General features: G+C 59.3%; 1 protein-coding gene across 1 annotated transcript; it reads right to left on the reverse strand.

The window, feature by feature from the left end:
• Positions 1 to 3,262: 3,262 nt before the first annotated feature.
• BXZ73DRAFT_109312 (uncharacterized protein) lies at positions 3,263 to 7,326 on the reverse strand (the record flags this gene model as incomplete). Its single annotated transcript, XM_048017282.1, has 9 exons — positions 3,263 to 3,595; positions 3,655 to 3,836; positions 3,890 to 3,905; positions 3,970 to 4,116; positions 4,180 to 4,353; positions 4,607 to 4,923; positions 6,670 to 6,898; positions 6,966 to 7,071; positions 7,271 to 7,326. The coding sequence occupies 9 exons, from the start codon at positions 7,324 to 7,326 to the stop codon at positions 3,263 to 3,265; spliced, it is 1,560 nt and encodes a 519-aa protein (XP_047870790.1).
• Positions 7,327 to 11,155: the final 3,829 nt, after the last annotated feature.

The raw sequence follows: 11,155 nt of genomic DNA on the forward strand, positions 1-11,155 counted from the left end.
GGGAGACGAATACCTCGCTTCGTCGCGTGTGAGGGATGATCGTGCAGGAGACCTTAGTACGTGTGAGTACTGAATATTGAATCGTCAGTTGTCTTCAAACGCCGGTTGCGAGTGGCTCAAGTCTGAGGAAGCCAGTGTTGCATACGAAGGACGTGATATTCGCTACGAAGTCCTTTCTCGGGAAAGTTAGTGTTCGCGCAGTGAGGTGGACTCAGCTGCACCATAGCACAGCACCGAACCAACCAACCAGAGGTGCAAGTTCTATTCGCGCGGAGTAGTAACAACACACATAAAGACGCATTCGAATTCGCGGTTTCAATTGTACACAAGTATGATACAGAGGAAAAGAAGCGTGTACACGTGGCGACGGAATACAATGGCGTGTTCTCGGAGAAGCCAAGCAGAACAACAGCACCAGACAAGAGACTTCGAGGCTCACTAGGATAGCAACGGCCACCCCTTGTCCCGTTTGTGCCGAAGCCTGAAGGCCAGCGAGTGATAAAGTGGAAACCAGTGGCGAGAGCAGCGGCAAAGGAAAAGTTGAATGAGCGTGAGTGGTATGTGCTGTAGCGCTGGATAGGAGCATTGCGCGCAGTTGCCCATGAAGAAGAACGAGCGTGGACCTCTCTCAAGGAGGTTGAAGGCAAGACAAGGTGAAACGTGAGAGGAACTTTTTTGAAGGGGAGTAGAAGGAAATGGACGCGCCACCGAGCCTTCAGCTTGACCGATGGAGCTTGGAGAGGGGACATTTGAGTGGCTACAAGAACCATCACCAGACGACCGGGTTCGCGCGCGCGTAGATGCCACCGGCAGTGGCCTTCTTGAGCACGGCGGGGACGTTGCGACCCGAGGGGTAGGTGACGACCTGCGGGTGCGGGTTCGGCGCGTAGCTCGGCGGGTCCGGCGCGGCGATCGCCGCGCTGCTCGCGGAGTGCGTGGGCGGCGCGTGGGCGTGTGGGCGACGCGAGCTGGAGGCGACGCGGGCGGTGGTATACTCGAGTGGCGCCGCTATGGGCTTGGGCGACGAGGCGGAAGGCAGCGGCTGCGTCTTGTTCGCGAACGCGGGTGGTGCCGCAGACGGATCGGTGTATGGGGTGGTGGAACGCATTGGTGATGGCGCGGGTGAGGGGATAACGTACGTCGGATACGGTCCAAATCCCCTGAAGTCGTGGCGAACCTTGTGCTCGAACTCCTTGAGGGCTGAGGGCTCGATGTTGAGCTGCCACTCGAGGTAGGAGCACATCTCCCGCTCCATCTGGTTGATTTCGCGGAGCGCGAACATGCCCTGGCCGACGATGGTCCACGAGTTATTGGTGTAGGTGTCGTCGCAGATGGTCTTGCTTGCTATCATGAAGGCGGCGATAAATAGGCGGTGACCTGACGACCCTCGCGCGGCGGGGAAGCGGGCCTTCATTCGCTGGAGGAGGTAGAGAGCGGCGAAGGTGACCGATGTATGCAATCGCGTTCGATGGAGGGCGTATGCAATGAAATTGGTGAGGGGGAGTGGGACGGCGGGAGGGATGGAGGTGGATACTAATGGTGGCAGGTCCGGACACGCAAACAGATGCGTGACAAAGCGCGCGCAAAGCTTCGCGGTCTCTTCATGGCCGTAGTACGGGTCCTGGTGGGAGGTTAAGAAGACGGAAAAGGCAGGCGCGGGAGGCGTGGGGACTCACGGCCACTTGGTGCGAGCTCGAGCCAGAGGGCCGGACGGTCGGCTTTGAATGCCTCTTGAACGGCGAGGGGTGGCGAGCAGTGGAGGGACCAGAGACGGCGGCCATGGGGGGTATCGTCTTCCGGGACTCCCCAGAGAAAGGCTTTATAAACCAAACACACCAAACGCCTCTCGACCAAAGCAGCTGAAGCGAGTCAGTGGGCGCGGAGTGGCGCTAAGCACGAGCCACACAGTCTGCGGGGACTTTTGCGGCTTCCCGTCCGAGCTCTTTCCCAGTGTGAATGATGATGTGGTCGCTTGAAGCCCCAGGCCCCAGCTCGCTGCGCCGCCTTCGCCGCCCGTTATGAGGTAGACGAGGAAGCAGGACGTGAAGCGCATATCGATGGACGTGGCTGGTGCGTCGTGTGTTCTCTGTAGCAGGCTCCTTGGAAAAAAACCGCCACTTCCGCCCGTCGAGAACAATCAAGATTGTCTGGCGAAAATTGTGTCGAAGACGCGTGCTTGGGCCCGTCGGAGCGCTTGGAAGATCAATCACGTTTGTCATACCTTCCACATATGGCCACAACGATCGTCGGACGAGGGACAGTGGTGGAGGGAGGGAGGAGACCAGTCGGGAAATGCGGGCCACATTCCGATGCCCACAAATGACGTGCCAACTGAACGCCGACGTGGCGGTGTTGCACTTCAGGCCGCAAGTTCGATTCTCGTGGAGCGCATTATCAAGAACATCTCAAACCACATCAAGATTAGAAATTGTAGCGTAAATGAGAGGGAGACAACCGAGGGTAGCAAAAAGGAGCGTGTAAGGAGCTTCTACCCATGAGTGACGAGTATCTATACAAAAGGAGTGTGTGCGTCGAGCGGAGCGTATAACGGGGGTGCTAACAATACAGTATGTGACATGAAACGAGCGGACAGTGCTATTGCTACAGTGATTTGGATGGAAAAAAACACGGGTAAATAGTATGGGGACGAAGGCCAACGGTGTATTCAAAGCCGCGCCACTCGAAACGACTCTCCTCGTCCCCGCCTCCCATTCGCATCAGTAAAACTGCACAGCTCCTAAAACGTCCTTATCCAGGGTTTCCAGGTCAGATAAGGATTTTCCAGGTCCGCAAGTGCTCAAGGGTTCAGGAATACCCAGGAGCAATTTAAGGACACCGTTTCGTGACACAGGTAGGCATTTTCCAGGAATTCAAGGTCGTAAGGACCAAATGCGCTCGAGTTGACCACACTGCAAACACGCTCAAACTGTGCATAATATCTGCTACAAACATGTATCGAGTATAGACGTGTATCAAGAGTAGTATCGCGACGAACAAATTGCGTATACAAAGGCTGCTAGAATGATGGAAGGCCGCGCATGTCGACGCGAATCCAGGCCATCCGTGCTCGCTCTCGCGTCCCGTTCGGCTAATAGGACGGCTGCACGCTCGTCACGCCCACAAAGCGCAGACCGCGACAGCGGAGTGGGTCCACAGCGACAGCACAACGATCGAGTCCGCACAGCGAGACCTGCCAGCGGATCGCGCGGTAGATGGACCGTCGTTTGGGCATCAAGCGGTGAACGACCTCGTTCTCCCTGACTCAATGAGCAGGGTCCCCCGGAACGTATTCCATCGTGACGTAGACGCGCTGATGGTTCTGAAAGGCGTGTGGAAGCAGGCGCATGAGCCACAGCGTCTTGGTCGCAGTGAGGGCGTCGCGCTCGACGGGCGCATGGCGGACCTTCGGGCCACAGGGGGTCGGATCGGGCAAGACACGGAGGGAGAGCGAGGAGATGAGGTCGTACTTGGTCGGCCCGGTGTCCTTCGCGGCCTTCGGACTGACGCGTTTCGGGTCCGCGCCGAGCTTCGTCGCCCTCGCCCAGGGGAAGCTCGTGGGAGACACTGGGGCTGCAGCGACGTCCTTGGGGACAATCTTGCAGTGCGAGGTGTACGTCGAGACATGATTGCACATCACCGTCGTCGGGGTCCCACCTGGCTCCGGAGGCTGATGGGGATTGCGGACGGGATCGTCTTGTACTTGATCTTGCGCGCCTTTACGCCCGGGCCCAAGTCCGCTTCGTGGATCATACGCGAGAGCACGACGATGCCGAGCGGGTGCGGCGTGCACGTCACCGTCGTCTTGTGCGCGCGCGTGAATGCGGGCAGCTTCGTGGCTTCGGCCGACGGTGCGTACGCGACGCGGTCCCATCACACGAGCTCGACATACGGCAGGATCCGGTTCCCTGTTCACGCGCGCGGCGCCTTGCGGTCCGTCCAGGGGAGGAGCTCGTGCCCGAGCCCGCCGACCAGGGTGGACAGGGATGCGGACGTGTCTGCCACGCTCTCAATCGCCGGCGTGAGCTGCGCGGTGGTCGCACCGAGGTCAACAACGCTCGAGACATCCGAGTCGGCGGGGAGGGTGTCGGTGGGCACGAGGGAGAGCGCGGCCAGGAGCTGGGTGTGGAACGCGGGCCGGGACTAGCCGTCGTCGATGGAGTGGTTGTACCCAAAGGCGACAAAGACCCACATACGCCAGAACGGGATGCCTTCACGGAAGGTCTGTAATGAGGCCCCGTAGTCCATGCCAGCGTCGGGGAGGAACGGCACAAGCTTGTCGAGGTCGGGGGTGACTATGCGCGTCCATGTTGACAGTGTGGGAAGCGCGAGAAGCAGCGTGGCGAGCGCAAGTAGCTTGGTGGCGAGTGCAGGTAGCTTGGTGGCGACGGCCGAGGCAAAAGCGGGATATAGGAGGACTTTGGGGAGGGTGAAAGAAGGATGCAGGAGGTGAGGTCGAGGCGCAAGTGCACATAGAAGAACCGCTTAAGTCGAGCCGGTTGATGCGCTTCAGTAAACAACAAATACTACAAAATGAATAACGAACCTGCTTTACGCAGCTCGCGGGATGCCGCTGCAGCAGGTCCGGGAACTTTTGTGGCTGTCATACGGGCTGCTTGAAGAGTGTCCGTCTCTTCATCTTCTTGAGCGCGCAGACTTCGCGCATGGCCATCTTGCACATGAGGAAGAGGAAGACCTCACTATAGCCTCCTGGCTGGCCTGGGCGATGATCGTGAGATGGTCGAACATAGAGCTTGACGTGGCACTTGCAAACGGGAGTGCGCTCGCAGCCGCGGTAGGAGTTGAACCATTTGTCGTACTCCGATTGGGTGAGCCCATGTGTCGCGGTGTCCTGGTCGAATAGTACACGGTGCTCTTTGTGGATAGGAATGTAGCCGAAGGGGTTGAAGTAATGGTCGAAGAAGTCTGGAAGAGCGTTGAGCGAGAAGTGCAGCGAGAGCGGGAGAGAGAACGGGGGATGGGCGCGATGGGAGAACGGAGAGATGGGTGACTCACAGAGCCGGGCGACGGCGGTATGCCTATGGACCTCGTGCGAGTCGACGAGCCCCTTCTACTACATCTTGAGGCCAGCCCTGAGGGTGGTGCTGGGGTTGCGGTGTCCGTATGGATGTTGTTGATAGTCATGGCGGCTGGCATGCCTCGTGCAGTGTCCATGGGCACATCTGTGTACCGGGGTTCAAGGTCCGGGTCCGCACTTGACAGTGGACATGGGTCCGCGGCGGTATTGTCCGTGCTCGTGGCAGACTGGGACAGGTAGATTGAGGAAACAGCGAAAAAATGGAACAGTTCAAGCTCACCTACCCCTCTTTCAGCACGGCTTTTTCTCAAGTTCCGACTTGTCCGGAGCTCAAAGCTGCTGAAAAGGGTGTCGTAAACAAGAAGAACACGTGAATACCACACGCGAGGCATACTAGGCGAGACTTACGCTCTACCACCATGTCGGCCGCATACAGAGATACCACAAAGAAAATTGAAAGAGCGGAGATGAGGAGGGCGAGACCCGGGGAAAGGGCGAGAGTGGTGGTGAGGACGAGGACGAGGACGAGGAGGGTGAGGGTGAGGGTGAACCAGTGGCAAATTTGCGCCAGTCAGAAGCGCCCAAAGCTGGCGACGCCGTGTGACGCGCCAGTCTGGCCCGCTCATCTCCAGTCATCTCCTCACTCTTCCTCATTGAAGGCTTGTACCTCTTTTTCGACGTGCACCTCATCTATCCCTCGACGTGCCCCACCCATACAAATCTGTGACGCCGCTGAATCTCTACAAAGCTTCGTCTTCAGCACTCCAACCTCCCCTGCCACGGCCACCACCACTACTGAACCGTCTCCTCTTGATTCCTTGCTACCCCTTGGATTCGATTCTTGCACTACCAGCGCCGCTTTTCACGGGGCACCAAGCACCAGATCCGAACGGTGTACTCCAATGACAAGCTCAATGTCGTCGCTAACGGAGGCCGCCGCCGCTGCGTACGAGTCACCCTTCATCGCTCAACCTTGCACACCTTCAACACTGGCTCCGATGGCTCGTACACCAGCCGACCCACTGTCTGCCCAAGCAGCTGGATCCTGCCCGGCGTCGCGATTCTCCCCTCGTCACTGGGAGCGGCACAACTTCGAGGAGACCAGTGTGGTTCCTGGGGTGGAAGAGGAGTAAGACTAGCGTGGCGAGGCTGGCGATGGCGGCAGTCGCTAGTGAGTCCACCAGCGAGTCCGCCCATCTGCGTGAGGTCTCCCTTGACCTCGGTCCTCGGGAGCCGGGACAGGAGGAGGGAACGACGATGAATGGGAGGCAGGTGACGATCACCGTGCCGCACCTGCCACCGCACGTGTTGGATGGGTCACGGTGTCTCGTAGGTGTGCCATCCTGTCTAGCCGTAACGTTAACCTGGTGGTACTAACACACTGGCCCTCACCTCCCCCTCGATGACGTCGAGCATGCTCAAGCCCAGGGACTCACGCAAGGCGCTCACGATTCCCCCAACGACATCCCCATCGACGCGCTTCGCACTCAAGCTGCCTTCCTCACCGCTGTCGACCGTTGCCCGCAGTCCCACTGTCGCCAACGACGCCCGTTCGCTGCTCGACTTGCTCACCCAGCTCCCCGAGCCGTTGAACAAGGAACAGACACGTCTTGTACGCGAGGCGGTAGACGAACCTTTCACAGCCTCGCTGCGCTTCTCGCCCTGCCCAAGGCCATTCAGATTCACTCTGCACCAGTGCCCACGCTTCCCCCACTTCTCCACCAACGCCGAGATCGACAGCGCCACCCCCAACAGCCAGACGTCTCCCTCGCCGTGCACCTCCGCGCCGCCCTTGACCCGCGCCACTCCGCCGTCCTCAAGCCACACGGCCACGCTGTCCTTGACCTGCGCGCGCTCGCCGTCCTGGAACCAGTGGCATACGGCTGCCTCGTCCTTCACCCACGCCACTGCCCTGCTCTCCTCCACTCACCCGCGCCTGTGCTGTCCTCGACCCGCATGCCCGCGTCATCCTCGACCCGCGCGCCCACTCGCCCGTGCGGTCGGAGAGCTCGGCACGCCCGTAGCGGCGCCAGAACCTGCGGCGGACGATGGTGAACACGACAGGTGCGAGCGTTGTCGTGCCGACGCACCACTAGAGCTGGAGGGCGGACGCGGTGCGCGCTGGCTGCTCGTGGCCGTCCCGTTCGTCGAGGATGACGCTGAGTCTGCCCCTCGCCCTCCACCAAGTGAACGCTCCACGTCTCGATACTCTGCGGCAACATCCCCGCCACAAACGCGCTGTGCGTCGGGCTCGGCGCTGGGATCGACAGTGGCTCGAGTGCAGCGAGCATGGTCAACACGACCGCCACGGACGCGACATCCCCATCGCCGCGCCCACATAACATACCATTTGCAGGCTGGAGGTGGAGCTTCTCTGGGGGTGCGCGTCGCAATCCTGGAGGGTGGACGACGCAGGTTGTTGCAGTTGGACGCCTCACTCGCTGTCTCGCTGTCTCGTCCGCCCGTCGCACATTGGTCTTCTGCCCCCACGCCCTTGGATTGAACTTGGTCGCGGACTCCCTCATCCTCCTTGTGGCGCGCCCGGCGAGCGCGGACAAGGTCTGCCCGGAGATCAGTGCGCCTGTGTCCACCAAGGTCGTCGTCGTTGCGGTCACGAATGCGGTGCTCGCCGTCGTGACCTCGTGTCGGACAGACAACTCTCGAAGTGCGCGATGTGGAAGCACGACGCCGTGTTGCGCAGGTGAGGCCATGAGCGTGACAACCGCCCAGAAGTGAATCCTAGTATGTAGATAACTGCGAATAATCATAGTAATTACACGAGCCTGGCCCGTCCGAAGAAGGCACAGTTGTTTGCCCACCGTTGGTGCACACCGCCCGTCAGGTTTCCAGGTGTCCTGACCAGTCCTGGAAACCCTTGAATTAGGACGCCAAGGATCTGAAGGTCTCCAGAAGCTGTGCAGAATTACTGATGCGCCTACGCCTAACGCCTCCCACTCTCGCCCGCGTAGTAGCCAGCATATTGCTGGTACAGGAATGGGTACTGCACGCTGGCAGGCTTCGACGGCTGCGGCTGATACACTGGAATGGCGCCAGGACGAGCACCGCGCGGGACGTAGTCCACCGGGGTCGCAAGCTCGGGGCTCACAGGCGAGTCCAAGGGCGGGCTCGGGGTGAGCTCCCGAAGCTTCTGCGGCGGGGGAGACCGGTATTTCGACAGATCTGGCAGCCTAAGGCGAGACTCGGGGTGTACACCAATGGGTCCACCGATGGGGACGTAGGGGGGAGGGTGGCCTGGAGGGGAGCGGGAATACTTTCCGGGGGACTGCGAGTACGACGGGTGCGAGACAGTGGGCGTGTTGGGGGGAGGAGGCAAGGATGAGGGAGGTCGCGTGCGCGGGGGAGGAGGCAGGCATGAGGGAGGGGGCAAGCCCCGGGGCTTGCGGTGCAGAGGAGGGGTGGGTGCGCGGGCCTCGTGCATCGCCGTCAAGGCTCTCTTGAAACCACCGACTTCCTCCCTGTTCATGCCGAAGTCGTGATTGAGCAGCCGCGACATGCGCCCTCGCATCTCCTCGATCGCCCCAGCTTCCCAGTACCCGCCGAAGATATCCTCCGCCCATTTATTGGATGAGAAGTGGGCGCCCTCGCATTGCTCATCGGCAGCGAGGATGAACGCCGGCGCAAATAGCTCTTGGGCAGTCTGCATCTTGGTGTTCATCTCGCATGCGAGACGGTCGATCAACACCATGGCCACCCAGACGGTCCTCGGCCGGTACCCGCTGCGAGCAATGGCGCGCGCAATGAACGGGCCAACCGCGTGCCAGTCAGAGTATTCGTTGGCCTTGGTCCGGAGGAAGGTGGCGCAGATGGGCGCGATCTGCTCGTACCACGGCGCCTTGATGAGGAGTCAGTAGGTGTATGTAGCAGTGGCGCAGAAGGCGAGACTCACCTTTTCGACATAAGAGCTGCGCTCAGAATACTCAGATGGGGAGCTTGGGACCGGAGGAGGAGGGGAGCGGTAGGGCATTGTCGTAACTTGACGGATATGCGGAAGGATGTTGAGTAGCTCGTGGCTGGGAAATGAAAACCACGTTGCGCCTCGTGGGGAGGGTTATATAGCGACGGGAATGCTTTGTCGAAGGGAGTGGCGAATTAGAGCGGCCAAGTAAATGTGGCGGCGACGAGTGAAAGGGAAGGAGTGGTGGCCGAGGCGGCGACGTTGTGGTCGGGGGTCTAAGATGGGGTCTTCGCTTGAAAATTGGCGGGAAAAGAGCACCAAGAGAGCTTGTATATAAACCAAGAGGGGTGCCCCGTATCTGAACCCGGCCACCTGGAAATTCTTTTGTTGACAATCTTGGCCGGAAATCTAGATGATGCCGCACGCAAGTCATCCTGGACAATGGCCTGGCATATCGTTTAACCTTAAGCGGTGGATATCTGTTTCACTTCGTCAAGAGAGCGTACCGACGGGAACGAGTCTAGATTTAAATGCGCACAACTTGATTGGTCGATACTAAAGAACTATCGTGCATATTTGATCAGCGACATAGACCCTCCATAGTGAGGACAACATTACAGAGCCATCGAAACAGCGGTCAACACTGTCTACCGCAGGAGAGAACAAAGACGTACGGCGATTCAGCAAGCGGCGGCTAGCACCCCTGCCGAAAAATGCGCCAAAACGCCCGCACTGGCCGGGTCCCTCTCCGGTTCTGGCCACGGCGGCGACTCCTCCCACTCCGACTCATCGGAGTCCCAGTCACCATCTGACGTGAAGTCCGCTTCTGAAGAGCTCCATTTCGAGCGAAGGCCAGGATGGATGGGGCTGTCGAGCTCTGAGTCCGCGGACGGGGTGGGATAGGCGAAGTCTGAGGGGGTGACCAATACGAACGGGTCCGCGCGGAGGGGAGGATAGACGAAGGAGAGGGTTGATTGTTCCAACGGCTCCGGCGAACCGCGCACAGGGTCAAAGGTGGCGCCGACAACCGCCGTCGCGTCTTGCGGGCCGAGGTTGGAGTCGGGGAGGAGGTACTCGGGGTAAGGCCCGTCTCCCGCGTAGTCGATCCGAACCCTGCGCTCGAAGTCGGCCAGAGCCTCGGGGTGGACGTTGAGGTCCCACCGCAGGTCTTGACAGAACTGCCGCTCCATTTGACTGAGTTCCTCCGAGGACCAAAGGCCCTCGATAACAAGGGAAACGTAGGCGGATTGGTAGGCGTGGTCCTCGACCACCTTGGCGGCCACCATGCAGGCGGCCATGAAGAAGTGTGCGGGCGTTTGTGGGAGGGAGGAATGGTATGTTCGGAGGCGTTGCAAGAGGTAAAGAGCTACGAAGGGCGTAGCAGGGGCCATCTTCCAGTGCACCATCTTGTGCAGGTAGCAGCTGGCCAAGGGTAGCAGAGGGATGTCTTCAGCGCCTGGAGGATGCGCGAACAGGTGGTTGACGAAGTGAGTGACCATGAGGGCAAGCTCATTCTGGGCTTCCGCGCATACAGGTTTGCATAACGTTGGCTTCTTGTTCGAGAAGCAAAATCCTGGAGACGACATCGCGTGGAGGAAGTGAGTTGTTGTGAGCGAGTGGTGTGAGATGGTGCTCACAAAAGACGCGGCAATGATATAGGCGGGCGCGCGGTGGATGCTTTGTCCGCCGAAGCAGTCCGGCCACAAACAATGTTCGACATGGGGCTTCCGCGCCGGACAGACCTGAGGATCATAAATAGACTAGCCGTTTTCTGTGTACAGCCCTCTGATACTCTGTGGTCATTGATGAGGTCTCCAGCCTTCAGGTATGCATGCGAGAGGTCCTGTGCTCGGATAAGTATATTCGATTCCTTCGGTGTGTAAGCGAATCATGGCCCGGCGCGCAGCTTGACGCATACAAACCGGGAGTTTCGGGTCGAAAACCTTTGTGTGCTTGGTGACGACAAGTTGGGAAGGGTACATTCGCTAGGGGTTTGTACCTGGTGGTATGAGTTCAAGTCAGTGACACATCGATGCTTGACTCACCGAAGTTGAGGTACTATTCTGTGTCGTGGATGTTCGAGCATCGGCGTTGGATCACGGTGAACACTGAATGTATACGGTCTGTGCTCGGCGTGTGGCATGACATGCATGGAATATGCGCATGTCTGAGACGGTGTGGATGGTGGCTCGAACCTACAATTT

Source organism: Epithele typhae, assembly GCF_022376455.1.
Source record: "Epithele typhae strain CBS 203.58 chromosome Unknown BXZ73scaffold_231, whole genome shotgun sequence".
In the NCBI taxonomy this organism is placed as follows: Eukaryota; Fungi; Basidiomycota; class Agaricomycetes; order Polyporales; family Epitheliaceae; genus Epithele; species Epithele typhae.